The following is a 19,444-nucleotide window of genomic DNA, read 5'->3' as shown; positions in this document are numbered from 1 at the left end:
ATCTCCATGCTTATTTCAATTTAATTTTATACCGATACTATCTCATTATGGGAAGTGGTTTTTTAGCATGCTTGCTATGAATGATGTACTGTAGTAAAAGATTGCAATATAATTTTAAGTACTGGCAGGATTTTTCAGTTGGCTGCCAAAGCAGGAGATGTCTGAAAAGCAGAAATGTCAGCAGTGGCCATTGAAATGTAAATTAAATGCTTAATGTGACCTTTCTGTGAGTGTTTGGGTCTCTTGTTCTTTCTCCCCTTCTCAGCCGTGTGCACATCACTGAAGCGACATTAAATCACCTAGGCAAAGCTTATGAAGTAGAAGAAGGGAATGGACACCTAAGGGATCCTTACCTTGAATCCATGAATATCAAAACCTACTTAGTGGTCGATCCAAGGGTATGTATGTGTTTTTTAAACATATATATATTTGTTCAAGTATATACACACATTATGAGATCATAGGTTTCTGTGGTGCATACAGTTTTTCATTCAGGAACAGAATTTAAGTGTGGTGTGAGTCATCTGAGCAGCTTGGATTTGGGAGTTCAGATCTGAAAGGACATCCTGCTTTTTTATGACATGCCTATTACGTTGAAGGTAGCAAGTGTTATGCTGAAACCTCTTATGTGACCCACTTAGAGTAAAAACACATATTTAACTATTTGTGTGAAATGTCTCAAAAACCCAGTTCAAAAGGTGAGGATGAAGGAATGAAAGAATACCTGTTCTAACTGGCCACTTCCAGCTAAAACATTCCCTGTAAAATAGCATCAGACATCTCCCTCACTATCTGAAAAGTAAGATTCACCTTCTTTTCAGGGTGTGAAGTTAGCAACTGTGGGTTGCTCCTTTAGAGCCTGGTAACTACAAACACCTGGAGTATTGCTATTTTGAATTGGCTTGTGGTTGATGAGTAAAATGTTTCAAATGAAAAAGGAATGCACATGAGAAACTTCTTTCCGTCCTGATCTTTACAGGAAGGAACAGCATAGAGCCACTTTTAATTAGCAAGAAATCAATCTCATCTTGGTTACATTTTTCAGTACTGCAACCCTCCCCCAGCTGCACACAGCACATACTATCAGAATGAGGACCTATGTCCATTAAAATGGTCTCTGCTCCCTTGAAGATACTTGTGAAATGTTAGGGAATTACCAGTTGTCTCGGTTTATTCTGTAGTTTTAGCTCCCTGTAGTTCTTCAAGGGTATTGCTGTACACCCCATCTGTACTGCCTGACTCAGCACCTGTGACACAGGGGTATAATCTAATGTGGAGTCTGTAATTTGTGGGATCTTCTAACCACTGTTTGATACACCCCAGCTCAGGTATTTGGAACCTTTTTCCCCTGCTGTAGTGCTGACTGCAAGGAAACTGTATGTGTTTGTAAGATCCTGTGAGTCCTTGCATCACTGAAAATAAACCTGGAAGTTCGACTGGTGCGGTGTTGCAAGTGAAGGCTCGTAAAGGCAGCTGAAGCAATTCATTGTGTATGCTGTGACTTGTTTTAGCTCACATTAATTAACTGAGATAAAGGAATTGAGGTTGGCTGACATGTTGCTGATGTGTTCAGAGTCCTACTAAACAGCGAGATTTTATAGTCTTAAACTACTCAGTACACAGAGCTTCAGTTTTTTTGTAATTTGTCTGAATTTCTGGTTTCTCCATGAGTGTGTTTTCTTTCTGTTAGTCCAAACAATGCCTATCAAACAATCATCTCCCTAAAACTCGAGTTAACGATGGGCTGAAGATGCGCGCGTCCGTGCGGATGACGCGGTACCTGGAGTCCTGGGGAGCAGCCAGGCCCTTCGCCCACCTCAACCACAGGGAGAGCGTCAGCAGCGACTCTTCCAGTTCCCAAGGCAGGCGAAGGAAGGTGAGGCCTCGAGTGGTTAATGGCAACCTGCAATTACAAACTGCTCCTGGTGTCTAGGTTTGAAACTCAAAACCTGATGTGATTTTTGTGGCTGAATGTCTGCTCGTACCCTCGGTGTTCAGTGTGCACACAGAGCTGAGAGGGTATCTGTGCAACATCTCTTTCTGTCTGGACTGAACCATATTCAGACTGTTAATCTCTCTAGCATACTATAACCATATTATAACTTCAGAGCAAAACTATCTATTTTTCCTATCATTTTTCCATCTTGAGATCCTGCCTGCTACATGAGGCTTTATAAAAAAAAGATAGATGCACTCAATACTTACTTGAAATGTATAGAAAATAAATAGGCCCTCCACATGCTCTCCCTGCAACTGGATTTTGTCAGTAAAGAATTTTTAAGATCAGGAATTCTCAAGGTTTTTAAGATTTCAAAACACAAGAAAACTAATTTTTCCTTCCATCTGCCCTTCCTGAAAGCTGGAAGTAGGAGATATGCATGCTTTTAGGTGTGGTTCTGGAGCCACAGCTGTAGTAAATTTTAATTTACTACATCCATTCAGGTGTGGAAGTGGTTTTCAGTCTGCTTGCCTCTGCTGGTGCTTGCTTAGTTATTTTGGTGTGTAGAGAAAAATGGGAGGGAAGATCTGTTTACTTGTTTTCTATCAATCTTTTTTTTTCAGAAAACACTCACTTCTCATTTGTTAAAGCAGAAAACATTGCTGGAAAGGGTTGATTTTTATAAGCTTTTCTATTTGAGAATGATTCTTGATTTTTTAAAAATTTTTGAATAAAAATGGTTTTGGCAGTTTCTTGATGTTTGTTTTCCATAGTTTGCAATTCAAAGAGTGTGTAATTTATTCTTAATTCCTATTTTATTTAGGAAATACCTTTGTGTTCTACTGGGCGCCAGAGAACTTCTGATAGGTTTGTCAAGTACCTTCTTTTCTTTTTTTTGTGCTCGTGTGCTTCTCTTGCAGTTCAGTGTGCTGTAAGCATGTGATCATTTGGTTGATTAATCACTGTGTGTATGGTAGTCCTGCCTTAGAAAGGTTAAGCTAAATCTTTGGCCTTTAGAAGATTTCTCAGCTCATGTTTGTTATTGTTAGCAGACTCTAAAAGGAGCTTCCCCCCTCCTTGTCTTAATGGCCCCTCAGTCATTCAGATTCCATTTTGCTTGCTGGGCTGCAGCAGGGTGGAAGGGAATTGGGAAGGGAGAGCCCTAAAGAGCAGTGGAAAGATTTGGGTTTGGTTAGTGTTATTAATGTTTGCCATTACAATGTGATAAAGAATTGGCACTTACAAGGCTGCCTGTAGCATTGAGTTAAATAAGGAGCTGATTTTCACTTGTGGAACATTCCCTCAGATTGTCAAAATGCTGTCTTGAAAAGTGCATTATTTGAGTAACTAGAGAAATACTTAGTAAAGTACTCATGGGTGTATGTTTTAATCAGTATGGCACATTCTGGTTTGACTTTTCCCTGGAAGCTTGCCCCACTGTGTGCTGAGAAAGTGTGCTCTGTACCCATTACTTGTTTCTGAGTAGCATTTGTCACACAGACTTCATTTCATCCTCAGAAATTCATCTCAGAAGGGAAGGATAGAGGAAGATATTTATGATGAAATGATGTCAACCATTGAAGGCCTCAGTTCAACTAAGTATGCAGTGCTTAAATTTTTTCTTCATCTTTTCTTTGAGATTAACCTGCATTCTCAGTTTAGGCCTAGATCTAAAATTTACTTTTGCAAAATGAAGAATTATCAGGATTTTTGTCTTGCCCTTTTTTTGGTCTTTGTTTTTTACTTAGTTTCTTTTTCGATTTAATTTGAATATGAGAGTTACTGCACTATTATAGCAAGCTGGTGATCAGTCTTGCTGTTCAATGTGGTGTGGCACTATGAATTAGGAAAATCATTGCTTTGTCTCTTATGAGTGTCCCAAAGTAATGAGCTGAAATGCAGTGTAGGATGGGATAGGAAATTAATGTTCATGCTTTCTTTATTAAAACAAGAAGTTTCATGAAGTGGGTGTTGTCCTGAACAAAAAACTATGTATGAAGTCAAAATAGAGTTTTGTGGGTAATAAAGTTGCTTTAGCGTCTGGCCCACTGAAGGCAAATGGTCTGTCAGGTGCAGGTAATTCCTTTGGCAGTACATTTGTATTTAAAAGCAGACAAACAGAGAAATGCTGGTGGTTTGGTCTTTTTTTGTTTTGTTTTAATTTAAAATACAATATTTGAATTCCTAATAATGTAAAACACTGAATTTGAGAAGAAAAATTCTTTCATCTAAATTCTAGGAAGGCTGTGTCTCAGGCATTCCTAATAGGAATCTGATATTGTTAAGGGAAAGTTTTTGGAGGCTGTGAGCCCTCTCTAACATCTGCTGTTATACTTTCCTATTTGTAAGCCTTCAGGAAGGTTTGGAGTTACACATTTTTTGTGTTGCTGGCAGATGCTGCTGTCTGTGAGTGTTGTGGATCTGCCTGTCAGATGTATAAAAACATAACCACTGGTTTGTTCTGCTATGAAACATAAAGACCTTGCAGAAGCATCAAATGTGTGTTGAGAGTGGCACTCTCAGCCCATGAGCTGTGGGGTCTCAACTGCAGCGATGATTTTGTGTCTTTGTCCTTGGCTCCTTGTAACCCCAGTCTCTCTCTGGCTGCAGTCCGTGGTGTGGCAAATCAGATGACTTCTGTGGATTCTCACTGATCTTTGCAGAACCTGGTCTTGAAAAAGAGGTTGGTAAGAGCAAAATAATCCTTTTTGGTCTTTGATTTGCCCTTCAGAGCAGCATAAGGCTATGTTTGAAATTCTTCATTCTGAAACTGGATTCTGGAGGTGACTGCACATCCTAAGAGGTTTTTGGTAACTAATGGAAAGCAGATCTCATGAGTCGTTTGAGCCAGTCATTCTTCCATGAGAATGTAAATTCTGAGATTAAATGAGATTGTCTCTAATCTGTGATCAAATTCTTGCCATGAGGGAGTTTGTGGGAGTTTGGCAATTTTTCTATATAAACTACTTCTCTCAAAAGTAAAGAGATTTAAAGAAGGAAAAAAAAAAAAGGATTTCTGCATCCATAATAAAAATACTTTGTTTTCTGTGGCTGTTTCATTGTAGATATAATACTGTTTGTTAGGTGCAGTGTACTTTTTCTGTTTGAATAACTGCTGTTTAATTTGCTGCTCTGTGGATTAGTTACTGGTGTGGGTCTGTACATTCACTTTAGGTTTACTTCTGTGTATGTCCTTTTTTGATAAAGATTTTGACCACGGGCATCTGTGGAGAGCTGATTTACATACTGCCTGGATTTCCCTCTAGGTTGGAAATTATCCTTTAGACTGGGCTGTTTTTCTTGAAAGATGTTCAAGTGGTTTTTTTTGGGTTTTTTTTTTGGGGGGTGATGATTTTCTTTTGTTCTCTTTTAGTTCTGGATATATTTTTAATAATACAGTATAAACTTGTATATATGTGTCATCACAAAAATGTAATAAAATTAAGAAAAAACAGCCCTGAAAGTGACCCTGATGCTTTATTCTTTGTCTTTCAGTATCGCACCATTCCTATTCTAAAACTCAAGAGTTACTTTGCCTGTGCCAGTTTCGTGTTCCTCTGTATATTTGTGATCCAGATGTTTATCATGCCAAAGTAAGTGCTGGGTATTTTAATTATTTATAATTCAAGTTAACCAACAGCTAAAGTGAACCTCATGTGCGTGAAACTTTTTGGAGTTCCTGAAGGGTTACATTTCAAGAAACATACATTAATTTACTCCATGATAAAGGAGTGCATTCATGTTGTTGGCATAAGAGCCTAGACATCAGTATGAAAATAAAATAGAAATATTTCTTTATAGTACAGACAGGGAGATGGTCAGTTAAGTGAGAAATATTATTTTATAAGAACAGTTGGCTGTAAGGACATTGAGCAGTAGAAAGATGGGGTTTAGCTGGTTAAACTCTGCTCAGTGATCCTTTTCTGTAGAGCTACAAAGAGCTACTTTGAGCTGCTTCTCACACCTCCGAGAAAGCAGATGATGGATAATTCTGAAGTTTATGGCACGTTTGTTTTTTGTGGCTGTTGCAGTGCAGTTTCCATGTGGTTTATGCACAGGGCAGTGGCTCAGGCCAACAGGAGCAGAATCTCTGAAAGCAGTGATTGTGTAACAGAGCAACCATAACCTGTGTGATGTTGTGGTCATTCAGTGCTATTTGAAGAAAAATCATATTTAAACTTGGTTTGTTAGTGCTTTCTTCTTCTGTTTAGAACTGCAAAACTGGGAATCTCCTTTGGAGTTGTTGCAGTCATTATTGTGCTCATTTTGTTTGTATGCTTTGCTGAGAAATGTCTGGTAAGTTTACTTTTAAAAAACACTTCCTGTTTTCAAAAGTGGATGGATATATTTCAGCAACTTGGTCTATCTTTTAGGCTGATGAAATTTTAGTAACTTCAATAGGAGTTACAGGAGCCTTGAACCTCAGGTTACCAGAAGATTCCATTGCCTGAAACAGATTTTCATGTCTGAAAATTCTCACAGGAGTTCAGAATTATTTGGGTGCAAGAATAGATGGGTAGGAGGGAGGAGGCGGGGTTGATTTTCTTAAAATGTATTTTTATTTTTATGTTGGTCATTAATAGTAATTTTGGTTGTAAATACTGTTACTTTCTGTACTGGAAACAATATTGAAACAAGTTGGAACAGAAGATCAGTTTTCATAATAATTTATGAAGTGTAGTGAAAATTACAAACAAATGAATAATTTATTGGCAACAATTTCATAGCTGTTAGAATTCCAAATTCACCATTACGTCAATGAGGACACTTTGCACTTGTAGTTCCTTTTTCTTTGCATTATTAAACACATGAAATTACTGTTTAAAAATATACAGTGACAGAGAGGGCCCATAGTGATGGAGAGTCCAATGATACAAAGTAAAAAAAAAAAAATCTTCAATTCAAGAGAACTGCCTGGGGGCAGGGTGGGGAGAGGGAAGAGATTTTAGAGAAGGGATTTTAGAATGTTCCTTGCACTCATCAAACCTGCACTGTGCCAGAGCGAGGGTGAGAGAGAAGTCTGAGGTACTGCTGAGGACAGGCACCACCACTGCACTGCAGCATCCCAGGGTGGGGATGGAGCTCTCCCAGCAGAGAAACGGTCTCTTACAGAGCCACGTTCAAGCTGTGTAAAGGGGAAAGAAAAAATAGGAGAAAACTGCACTCAGGACATGGGATAAAGATTTATGATTCATTTAATACTATGCTTAGACAGATATATGGATCTTATGTATGTATGGTATTTATATATATATAGATGGATTTTTGCATACATGTCTGTAGAGAGAGAGGTGTGTGTACATGCATTCAGGTGTTTTTTCTACATGTGTAGAAACACATGGAGAAAACAGAAAATTCCAAGACTGCAGTTGCATCAGACTTGAGTTTTATGCTAGGAGTGTTTTGGTGCAGTATCACGGAATAATGCTTGCAGTCATTAAAATTATATGCTTTACTGAATATTCTTCTCTATAGCAACAATTGGAGGATATGGGGATGGCAAGAATGGGGACTGCCTATGGTTGGTTTTGATTTAGTAATCTGAAAATGTAGTTCCAAATATAACATTTTAGCTCTATAACTAAAAAAATACAAATTTTTTACTGAGTTTTTATTTACTTTTCTCTAGAACTTTCAAACAGGTCATAATTCTGTATTTTTAAAGCAAAATTTAGAAAATTTTAGCACCCAACCCCATTGAAGAAAGGAAGCATTGTCTCTGTTTTCAGTTGGGGAAAGGTGTTAAACATTGACTCTGAATGACAAGATTCAAAGTTCTAAATTAGAATTCCAGTGAAGGCTCTTGACACTCTCCTGTAGCAAAAAGGTCAGCTTTATATTTAGAAATATTTCTTCCCCTGTATCAAACTGTTATCTGTTACTGAAATGAATTAATTTTGTTTACAGAAGTGCTGCTCAGATCAGTGGCCTTTCCTGCGCCATCTGTGTGCTGTCTCAGAAAAGGTGGAAACAATGCCTTTGCTTAGGCTTCCTTTAGCAGTCATCACTATAGCTGCCTTGCTGATTATAGCCATTTTTAATATGGTAAGTAATCACATTAATTGATGAATTTATTGTAACATGCACAGTTTAAGTAACTTCCTGTATTCTTTTCATGAAGTACCAGTTTTTGCTGCTTTTTCTAATGCTGATTTGCAATGAGTTGATTTCCACAGGGATAGTGCATGATGTCAAGTAAAAGCACCCAGTCTGTAGAACTGAAAGTACATGTAGATAGATTTCAGTTCTAGTTTGCACCACCTTTTCTTGTTTTCAAGATGGCACTTATAAAAACTCCTGATTGTAACCCTCATCACTAAGATGGTGTTCCTTTTTTAATGTGGCTTTAAAGGTTTGGCTGTGGCAGGCAGCACTTCAAGCAGTTCACTGTGGTATTTGCACTCACTAGCAGTAATGTAGATGAGGGAGGGCTCTTTGAAAAGCAAAGGCGTTGAGGATAGTTACTGCTGGAGTAAGATGGAAATAGCATCTGTTTTATAAATTTAGTTTGAATAGTGTATTGCACCTGGGGTATGTACCTTTGAATAACTGTGCTGTGTTTTTTATTTAAACAAGCTCTGTGTGTTAACAGTTCCACCTAACTGATAGTTAACTACTAAAACTGATGTCCTCCTGATCCTTTGTGTTTGTTTGCCTTGCCATTCTTCTGATTCCACAGGGAGTTCATTCTGAAAGCAATACTGCAGAAAATGCTTAATTTTCTTTTGTAGGGTCTTTTTTCCGCTGGCTTAGGTCCTTGAATTGGCTCACAGTGGTGTCATGTGAACACCACCAGAGGCAGCTTGAAAGAAAACAGGAACAGCAGCTGTGAAACTGGGGGATGAGACAAAACCACATGTTTGTGCCAGATAGCTGCTAGATTAACACAGCCATAATGTAAAACTTTACCCCCAATCAGAAAATAAGTAAATTTTAACCTTCTTGCAGCTTGTGTGTGCAGATATGTTTAATACAACTACATGGGATGCCATTGTAGTTCAACATTTATTCAGTAGCACTGAAAAGACAACCAGATCAGCACTCTGTATAATTCATGGAGAAAAAACTTAAAATCAGTGACTATCTGCTAGCACGTTTGTATGGTGGTTTTGTTGATGTGTTTTGTTTCGTGGTTTTTTTCCCTCCTCTCCAATAAATCAAGACTACTGAAAAGAACAAACCTGCCAACTTTACTGGATCAAATGACCTGTGTGCTACCACAAATGTGAGTAGAGTACCATCTTAATTTCCAGGATTAAAATGAAATGAGTCTTGGATGGTGGGTATAGAATCATAGAACATCCTGGGTCAGAAGGGACCCACAAAGATCATCAAAGTCCAACTCCTATCATATAGATGGATGGCCGTATTTTGATATATTTTCTTTTTATTTATAAAGTTAGGGGTTTTTTTAATTGTTGAACAAGAAGACTTGCTCATGACACAAGGCAGTTATAAGGGATATTTTCTGTTGTTATATATGGCTTTCCTGTGCATCCTGTAGGGATTTGCAGAAGTCTGGAGTACTCATGTATAAAACTGAAGTTTTGGTTTATTTTGATCTCTCAGCATATTTGAAGGGTATTCTCTAGCATTTCTGTAAAGCTAAATTCAGCATAATACACAAAAGCATAATACCCTTACTATTTCTAAGGGTTTCACTTGTTATGTCTTTAATTCCAAAGTAGTATTCTCTTTTGAGTTCATCCAAGTGTTTGGGATGCTCCTTTGCTACCTGGCCATCCCTTTAGATGATGGACATATTTTTGAATGATGTGCAGCAGGTTGTGTGAGGAGTCTTTCATTCACGTGCTTATGACAAATCCTAAGTTACACATATGAAATGCACATTGTATTCATCTGGTAATTTTTTGTTCTTGCATGTTTGTAAATCAGACTTTTGGAAACACAACTCATTCCTGCGTTGAGGAAACAGTAAGTAGTGAGTGCATCTTATTTGAAAGCCAGATCTTTGAATGCCATGTATATTACTGCCAAGTGGCAGGTTCTGTTGCTCTATAAAAAGTAGCTTTTTTAGGTATCTGACAGCAGAAAATTTCTTTATGATATCAAGATTATTCAGCTGCTGTTGTTGTGCTGAGTAAAGTATGGCTTTGCAGTTTTTTGAAATTTCAGACTTAAAAGTAGGTCTAAAGCTCTAAGGAAAAAACCAGCAGAACAGGGTGATGACAATGTTTGAGTCTGAAAGGTGAGAGCTGTACTTGCAAGTGTCCCAGTAAAGTGTTTTTATAGAGTGAAAGGGCTTAAGTGGCTGACAGGCCTCTGTTGGTGTTCTCTACATAGTGGTTCCTTTTTCAGAGGTTTGGCTTGAGGGGAGAGTGTTTGTTTTCTTTTGGAGGTAGACTCAGTGTCTTTAGGATGACAGTGTTGGTATCATGTGTTATATATGGGCTCTGATTAGGAATTGCCTCATAAATTGTTCTGGTTTCATTCACTTTAGCAGAAATGTTAACTGTTTAGCCAAGAATCTCACAGTTCTGTGGCAGGTCTGTGTTATTATAGGTGGGAAAACTATGCTTTGTGCGTAAAGAGAACTGAATTCTTGAGGAGCAGAGTTGCTTGTAGAATAAAGTATGGCAGTTCAGCACCTCACACCTGTGCCCAGGCTGCAGGGAGCAATCCTGTCTACACCTGGTACCATGTTTGGTGCTGCCAGCTGCATGCTGACCTTGGACACCATGCCTGAACTGGGATTCCCCTGGAAAAGTGCTCAGTAATTCCACAATAGGGATAGTGGCCATAGCTTGATATGCTTTTTAGCATCAAAGTTCTTATGAAGGAGCAGTGTCTAAGGCTGGATAACCAGTCACGGTCTTCACATGTTACTGGGGTGGGAGGTGGGAATGTGGTATCTGCTTAAGGTTACAATGGGAAAGCACAGTCAAAATAGGATTAGAATGCTGGACTTGTTGGTTTAGAGCTGGTTTACTGGACTATGAACTACTTTAGATTAGTCTTGAACTTTAAAAAAATAATTGCTTAAATTAAAACTTCAGGAGATAAATTATCAATGCTTCAGTTTTTATCTGGCACTGCTTACTTATTTTGATGTTCTTCTGTTTAAATATTTTTGTTTACCCATAACAAATTTTAAAAGTAAACTAAAATCAATATTAAGTTTATCCTTTTAGTGCCATTAAAAATAAAGCTTTAAGTGACTGTAATTTCTTTGTTTTAAATTGTAGTGACCATGAATCCAGAACATTTGCTGTGGTTTGAACAGCTCTTAGACATAGGTTCTGAATAATGCAAAGGCTCTTTAAATTCCTCTTTTACAGTATTATGCTTACTGCTGTATATTGGGGTTCATAGCCTGCTCGGTATTCCTTCAAATGAGCTTCGAACTCAAAGTTCTCCTCCTGTCCATTGCTGTGACTGTCTACCTCATCATTTTTAATACCCTTCAGCACAAAGACTTCTATGGCAACAGTACAAGGTGCACTGTAAAGTTTCTTTTCCTTTAATGTTTCATTTAAGGAAGTGTTAGATGTTTGTGCGCTTACTGGAGTATTAAATATCAAAATCATGTGAGCCAGACATTGCAAACTTTTCTATAAAGTTAACAACCTGGAAATAATATTAGGCCATTTCACCTTCTTTTTTTTCTTTTTCTTTTTAAACAAAGTGTGTGTTCTCTGAAAACATTCTGTAATGTGGCTTCTGAGATCCCTGGAAGCCTTGGATTACATTAAGGACTAGGAAGTAGAATATTAATGTCATAATAAGGTTGATCTTCTGTTAAGTTATGAAGAAAAGTCTTGCTAAAAGTCTGAGGCACAAGCTGTGCTTGTGAGACCTTGGTAGTCAATAGGATGGTGAACTCTACATGTACTAACCTTACTAAGTGAAGATATTTTGAAAAATAACAGCAATTTACCTGATCTAATTGCAGAAACTGAAAATACTGAAGAGAAATCACATGCAAAGGTTTTATTGTCAATTTTTAAGTCTTTCTCAGATTCCTCAGCGTAGTTTCATAGCTGAAGATTAGAATAAGCTTATTTTGCAGGGGCTGTAACCTGTCAGCACACCTTAAAAAAGCTTGTGTGAACTTAATAATTCATATGATGAGAATTTAGTTTGCATTTGTGAAAATTAATAGATGTGGTAAGACTGATCTTACTATGAAAAATATGTGGTGACTCAGATACAGGTATGATTTTACTGCTGTCTTTGTCTTAGGAATTCAGGTTCTTAATTTGTTATTGTCTTTCCTTTCACAAATAAGAGAGTTTCTTTTCCTACCTCAAGGTTTTGTTGGCTATATTTTTGTAGGGCAGTGTGGGATGGAAACTGAAACTCAGTCTGGTGAAAATTAAGATGGCTCCGTTAAGATAAAGCCATGTTTACTTGAACATCTCACTACAACAGCTGCTGAACAAGGTTTCAGCACCCAGTGTGTCCTGATGTGAAATGAATCATTCCATGTATTGCACTGTCAGATAATCCTTTCTTGTTGTTAGGACAGGACCTGTCCCCAGGCAGTCACTGGCACAAACACACAGTGACACTGTGGTGCAAGTGTGAACAAACATGCTTTTCCCCTCACCTCCTAGCCCAGCTCTCCATTGTGCAGATTTTCTTTAAAGCATACAGATGACTTTGTACTGCTTTCTTATTTTCAGGTTTTTCATCAAAGAGCCAAGGATAATGACTAACTTATATCTGGTTCTGTTTTACATAACCCTAGTTTTACTTGCAAAACAGGTATGTATTTAAAATGTAATCACGTAGTTCCTTTACTTGCAGCAAGTTGATTTAAATAAAATGCAAAAGTTTTGTTCCTGGAAATTGTGCTTCAAATTAGTATATATTTTTATCTTTTTTTAATATTCTGGTCTTGAAGATAACATACTTGTAATTAGTTACTGGTAATGCAAAAAATTTTTACTGTGAAAGGATGGGAATATTTTTCTAGTTTTCAACAGTGTTTGCATCACAGACATGAGAACTTCCTGGTTCTTCCACTTTTGATCTATCTGTATTTATATATCAGTATTCATTCCAAATCAACATAGCAATTCAAGATAAAAATAATCATCATATTATTAAAGTGTCATTTTGGTAAATACACCTGATGGTGCCAAATGACATTTGGTCTTAGTGGTTGTTTCATATTTTTCTGACCTTTGCTCTCTAAGCACATTTTTCATAACTATATAGACCCAAAAGGCCTTGAAGAAACTATTGCTACTATACTTCTTGAGAAAATTGCCTAATATTTTTCAACGAGTTATTTTATGGATTTATCCTATCTGGTCTCTTTGCAGATTGACTATTACTGTCGACTGGATTGTCTGTGGAAGAATAAGTTTAAAAAAGAGCATGAACAATTTGAAACTATGGAGAATGTTAACAGGCTTTTGCTGGAAAATGTACTTCCAGCACACGTTGCTGCATATTTCATTGGAGAAAAACGAAATGAGGTATGTTGAGTCTCTCCTATGTGAAGGACAGCAAATTGGACTTCTGTGATATATATAATGATGCGAAAAAGAACAGAATGTAAACTTCTGCAATCCTTGCCTCTTATTTGTATTCCAAGACCTTTGTAAACCTGAGAACCTGTTAACCTGATGGCCTCAGAAAAATGCAAACTTTTAGTGTCAGTCACTGAAATCTGTTCTCAGAATTTGGCAAATATTTAAACAAGATTTACTGCTTTCCAAAGCCTGTATTTTACCAGAGGATAGGTCATAGTTTTTAGAGAAATTAGTTGACGAACAGATAATATCTCCCAGAGAGAAGTTCACTGATAATGAGGGTTTTTTTTAAAGAAATCTCATTCTGCCAGCATGTCATCAGAGTGAACAATGCTGTGTCTCAGAAGATTGGCAGCGTCCAAGTAGATGAAAACCTTTAAGATACCTTTAAGGAATCTCAGCTTTTCCTTAGGCAAATCCACTTTGTTAATGTTTCTGATAGAATAAAAGACGTGGCTGACTTCATAGGAAAGCTGTAATTTGTTTAGTGGTTACAGACAATTGTTATGAGTGTGAGCACTTGTAGGTGAACGTGGCTGCTGACCATGTGTGGGTTTATTGTTTTCCTTTAGGACTGGTACCATCAATCCTACGACTGTGTCTGTGTCATGTTTGCATCGGTACCAGATTTTAAGGTGTTTTACACTGAATGTGATGTTAATAAAGAAGGCCTGGAATGCCTGCGGCTGTTAAATGAAATCATTGCTGATTTTGATGAGGTAATTAACCTTCTTTCAAAAATGCACTGGATTACATATTTACTGCAAAATAAATGTTTCACTAGATCTCTGAGCATTAGAGGGGGGAAAACTATTTTTATGCTGAATTTATATTCTGACTTAGTCTTGCAGTCTTGAAACATGTATTCCCATCTGGTTGGGATTTCCAAGTACATCATCTAATCCATTAGAAGTATAGTTTTAAAGTCATGAATTTAAAGACTTTATTTCAGTACTTCAGTATCACAGTATTTCTCCTGTGAGTGGGTAGAGTAAAACTGTGAACCTAATTTTCAGTATTTTATCTAATCTTCATGTGAGTGATAGTATTGCTAGAGATGTTTAATGCTTATTGTAGACAGTATAAAATTTCTGTTTAAGTACACTGAAATTTGGTATTAAAGTCTCAAGTTTTTGTTTTCTTTCCATTCAAACAGCTCTTGTTAAAACCTAAATTTAGTGGTGTTGAAAAAATAAAAACAATTGGAAGCACTTACATGGCAGCAGCTGGTCTCAGTGTTACACCAGGCCAGGAGAGCAACCAGGTACGTTGGCTCCGAATCTGCCTTCAGTATTCTGTGGTGAAAAGCTGTGTTCAAAGTAACAAAATGTAACCTGATACAAAAAAGTAAATCGTGAAGGGTGGCTTCCTGAAATACGGAAAAAGGTGACAAGAGTGTATTGTCTCCTGCTGAATTCACTATTTATCTCTTAGTTTCATTTTATTTCCAAAGCAGATATTAAGTCTGTAATCCCAGCATACTTCTTACATCTTTCATCTTTGATTCCAGTAGTTTAACATTCCTAGATGCCTAACAGAAGGGCTCTAATAATAGAGGACTCAAAGAATGGGAGCCAAAGGAAAGGCCGTCTTGGAACTGACAGTAGGCTTTTTGTGATACCTGAGAACTGGCACAGAAAGAGAATCATGAAGTGCCACATTAGGTCTGAAAGTGTTTGTCACCCAGAAGAATTTCTCTGGCTCGTTTTCAGTATAGCAGCTTTGTGTATGACATTAAGATGCATACAATAATACACCCAAAATATGTAAAATTAAAGCTGAAATCCTAAAGGACAAACATTAATTTGTTATAAAATTTAATCATATCACGCTTGTTGCCTCACAGCCATCCCAGCTGAATTTAATGGAGTTTTGAAATTCTGCAGTTCTGGTTACAAGGACGAGTGATCTCATCCTTATAAACACTCCAGGTCCCTGCCAGTACTGCTTTGGAATAGCAGCCTGACACAGCCTTCCATGTTGTAATTTGATCATTACTATGTATTATGACTTGCACAGGATAGGGAAAGGCAGCATGCTCACATTGGGATTATGGTGGAGTATGGAATTGCCCTGATGAGTAAACTGGATGGCATCAACCGACATTCCTTTAACAACTTCCGCCTACGTGTTGGTAAGTACTGCTTGTGGAGAATGTGAACTCCACAGCTCAGACAAGTGAGAAATGAGGTGGGATGATGTAGGTCCAAGTGCTGAACAGCCAAAGGCTGTCTGGTCAGCTTTTCAGACAGGCCAGGCTCCTCCATGGATGGGCTTTTCTCATCACTGGAGGGAGCAGCAGGAACAGTGCAGCTGGATGAACTTGGAGGAAATGAAAGGTACAGATGAAGAGTGAAGTACCCTGTTAGTGGCTGTTGACTAGACAGTATTGTCATTAACAATGCTTATTTCTGTATTAAAAGTAGAAGAGAAAGACTTTTGCTTTGTGCCCTAGACTTCCTATTTTACAATGAGTGAGTCACTTCACATCTCCCGAGCCACACTATGAATATTTATAGAACAGTACTGATTGCTAAAAAGGTGTTGCAGTTAAGTTTTCGGATGGTTTTTTCACCTGAAGCTATAGCTAACAATGAAGCTGGAAGTCACATCACTTCCTGCCTCAGCAATGACACCTGCTTGTGTTTATGCAGGAATCAATCATGGCCCGGTGATTGCTGGTGTGATTGGTGCCCGGAAGCCTCAGTATGATATTTGGGGCAACACTGTTAATGTTGCAAGCCGAATGGAGAGTACGGGGGAACTTGGCAAGATCCAGGTAAACGTATGAGCCTTGCAATGTCTAAGGCATTAGCTCTAATTGATTGTGGAATTTTGCTTTAATGTGAAATTCTTCTGATTATTCACAAGTTTTTAATTCTTTTCACACAAAGGTCACAGAAGAAACAAGCAAAATACTACAGGAGCTGGGATACTCATGTGAATGTAGGGGACTCATCAATGTCAAAGGCAAGGGAGAACTGAGGACTTACTTTGTTTGCACCGAGACAGCCAAGTTCCAAGGCCTCGGACTGAACTGAGGCTACAATGAAGTTAACCAAAATAGACTTAGATCTGCCTCCCTTCTGTGAAGATGTAGAATTTCCCTCCTTATGTGAAGGACTTTATTCTAAAAACATGTATATACTGTTCATATCTCTTCTACATCTCAAGATAATTTTTTTTTGATGAAGAAGAATTCTGAGAAGCTCATAGAAGATACACAACCGTCAGTCTGAAAAAGACTACTTTTTCCTGAAGTAATTTGAAGATTTACTTGGAATTGCCATGAAGCATTTTCAGTTACCTGCACTGGGAGTCTTAATAGCTCCGGTGACAACACGTGTGGATGCACTGTAGAACTCATTACCATGTTAGGACATTCCATTGCCTGGTTGACACACACCTGCTTACAGTATTGTGTTTGTCCAGACACGTGCAGTGATACTGCGGGCTCTGCGGATCCTGCTATTAATGCTGAACAGACTTCACAGCAGAAGACAGCTGAATGACGGGAAGAGGAATGTAAGGAAACTCAAGTGTATCATATGATAACTGTGCTGAGCTCTTTTGAGAAAAAACCTGAATTGCACAGTATGAGGTCACTTCACCACCCTCGCCTCCTCCACAGCAGTACCTTGTGTTATGCAGATGTTTTGATGACCAAGAGCTGTTCAGAAGTAACTTCCATCTTGTTCAGCATGTTTACATTATATTACATGTTCTCCTTTGTATTTCTCTGTAATTAGTATCTGCATGTGCATTTTGTTCAGTCATGCTAAGTCTTAAATTTTTCACTTTAAATTTCAAAAAATACATGTGATGGTGAGGAGCATGGGGGACAGGCTCTGACAGCACCAGCTGTTGCTGATCCCCGCAGGAATTCTGATTCTGTACTGTGTTCTTGAGGGCACTTAGGGAAGAAAAAATAATCTGTTCTGAATTGCTGGGAAGCTGAAGAACAGAATTACTGAAATAGTATTAGAAACAGTAGCAGATACTGTATAAACAGAACTGTGTCTGTGGTGAGGTTTGGTTTGTTTTTTTTTTTTTTCTGTTCTTACTTCCACAGTTTGACTAGCCATTGGCTGGTTTCTATGCCTTTCAAAGGCAATGCAATTTTTTGCATAAACTGGTTTTGAAGGTTATGTATGGAAAGGATGTATGGAAAAAATGTATTTATAATGGAAATATTTCAGCAGAGCCCCAATACTGGAAGTATGAGTGGAGCATTCATAACATCATTGTGGACTTGGTGTAGATTAGTTTAGTTTTTAAAGTTTTTAAGCTGTTAGTGGCTTTTGCTAATTTCTACATTGGCATTTTTAACTTATTGCAATCTCTTAATCTGTTTTCTGTTGGTGGAGATGATAGTAGTTTGTAAGGCTAACATCTTGTGCCCAATTATGTCCATTGCTAAGGATGGATTCCCCCTTTCCCATATACCACATGGAGTAGTGCTGAACAGCACAGTGATTAGTGAGTGTAACAGCTGTTTGGTTGAGCCTTACTCTTCCACAAACAGAGCAGCATTTCCTAATGCTTCTGGGTTTAGTACCAACCTGTCCTGGACAAGTGTTTAAGCAGTCCTGTGCATCACTGACGCTTTCTAATTACTGTGTAATTTCTGTAGAACATGAAGTGACTATGTTTCAAGATAGGAACAAATCTAAATATTGTCCAACTGTGGATTAAAAATTGTGCTTATAGCCTTTGTCAATTTTGTAGATCAAATCTATGTATGTAGTAGGTCCCCAACAGAAAACAGCATGTAAGAAAACCTTAATTTGAGGTCATCTAGTTCACGCATGGGCTCTGCTGCAGAAGGAAGTGTCATTCTTGCTGTCATGTTAGTGCAAGTCAGTGTTGTGGTTGAATAAACCTTCAAATAGCTTTTGCTACCCTTGTATGTTGTGTATTTGTTAGTTACAGGTGCTCAGCAAGCATTTGTTTTGAGATATTTATTGTTTTATAGGACCATGCATGTGTCAAAGGCTCCTTTCAGCAGTCTTTGATGTCATGTTAGGTAAAGTGACCATTAGTCTCAAGAATCTATTTTGCCTATAAATAGAGCTGGCTCTGAAGTGCTCCTGTTCACAGAACTAGTAGACTGTAGATTTAAGTTATCTATGAAAGAACATTTGCTGTCTGTAACAGCATTTTGAAATGCTTTTGTTTACGTGATGTTGCCTGTCAGGCTGATAACTTGTTTGGGTGTAACTTCAACTCAACCTCATTTGCAGAAGTGGCAGGAAGAGCTGCAGCTTCCAAAGGGGAAGGAGTTGGGTTTGGTTGCAGGTTTGAAAGGACTGCTCAGTTGGTGTGCTGTGCACAGCCTTCTTGGGGAAGTTAGAAACTGTGTGTAATGAAAAAGAGGATGACTAATTTCTCACCAGAACTGGAACTGTATAATATGAAACCTATATTCAACCACAGAAAAAGTTCAATTTAACAAGCAATTGTACTGAAATAATTGTTTTCAGCAGTCCTTCTGAGAGTGAACTGTGAAACTTAACATTGAGGAAACAATTGTAGTAGAAAAATCTTCCTTGCAGCATTATTTTTTTTCTTAAATTGAAAAAATGGCACTGTATCTAACTTGAAGAGCTAATAACATCTGGAACTTAGCAACCTGTTTTAAAGAACAAACTTTTGTTTTTACTATGAAATAAAAAATCTTCTTGAAACATGTCTAGTTTTGCAATTATTTTGATGAAGATACCCATGAAAAAGAGGCAGATTTTTTATAGTGCTGCAGAGTTAATGGGACCATTTTTATTCATAAATACTGAGTTTAGTTTATCTTTTTAAAAAATGTTGCCAGTAGAAAATGCTTAGAGTGACATCTACACGTTCAACAGCTGATGAGAGATGTCAATATTTCCATCATTGGCAGTCACCTCCTGCACCATCTGAAAGGTGAGTGGTGGGCAATGAGATGCTATGGAAGGAGCCAGTAAGGATTTCGTACAGTTGCCATGCATCTTGTCTTTTTCTTGAC

The 19,444-nt window shown here is 37.8% G+C and overlaps 1 protein-coding gene across 4 annotated transcripts in view; it reads left to right on the top strand.

Annotated features, from left to right (window-relative positions):
- The window catches only part of ADCY7 (adenylate cyclase 7), a 60,697-nt gene extending 41,563 nt beyond the window's left edge, over window positions 1–19,134 (top strand). For 2 of the 4 annotated variants that reach the window (XM_048316648.1, XM_048316649.1), the window contains 18 exons: window positions 266–398; window positions 1,691–1,876; window positions 2,763–2,806; window positions 3,458–3,538; window positions 4,550–4,622; window positions 5,435–5,532; window positions 6,151–6,235; window positions 7,847–7,984; window positions 9,102–9,164; window positions 9,836–9,874; window positions 11,239–11,396; window positions 12,586–12,667; window positions 13,231–13,386; window positions 14,016–14,162; window positions 14,600–14,707; window positions 15,463–15,577; window positions 16,098–16,222; window positions 16,338–19,134. In XM_048316648.1, the coding sequence (XP_048172605.1) occupies window positions 266–398; window positions 1,691–1,876; window positions 2,763–2,806; window positions 3,458–3,538; window positions 4,550–4,622; window positions 5,435–5,532; window positions 6,151–6,235; window positions 7,847–7,984; window positions 9,102–9,164; window positions 9,836–9,874; window positions 11,239–11,396; window positions 12,586–12,667; window positions 13,231–13,386; window positions 14,016–14,162; window positions 14,600–14,707; window positions 15,463–15,577; window positions 16,098–16,222; window positions 16,338–16,484 (1,978 nt within the window). In that variant the 3' untranslated portion in view covers window positions 16,485–19,134. The remainder of the gene's footprint in view (window positions 1–265; window positions 399–1,690; window positions 1,877–2,762; window positions 2,807–3,457; window positions 3,539–4,549; window positions 4,623–5,434; window positions 5,533–6,150; window positions 6,236–7,846; window positions 7,985–9,101; window positions 9,165–9,835; window positions 9,875–11,238; window positions 11,397–12,585; window positions 12,668–13,230; window positions 13,387–14,015; window positions 14,163–14,599; window positions 14,708–15,462; window positions 15,578–16,097; window positions 16,223–16,337) is intronic. The other 2 variants (XM_048316652.1, XM_048316650.1) reach the window with 2 other exon arrangements.
- The last annotated feature ends 310 nt before the right edge of the window (window positions 19,135–19,444 follow it).

This window comes from Corvus hawaiiensis, chromosome 12 (assembly GCF_020740725.1).
Source record: "Corvus hawaiiensis isolate bCorHaw1 chromosome 12, bCorHaw1.pri.cur, whole genome shotgun sequence".
In the NCBI taxonomy this organism is placed as follows: domain Eukaryota; kingdom Metazoa; phylum Chordata; class Aves; order Passeriformes; family Corvidae; genus Corvus; species Corvus hawaiiensis.
This window is presented reverse-complemented; position numbering and strand designations above follow the sequence as displayed.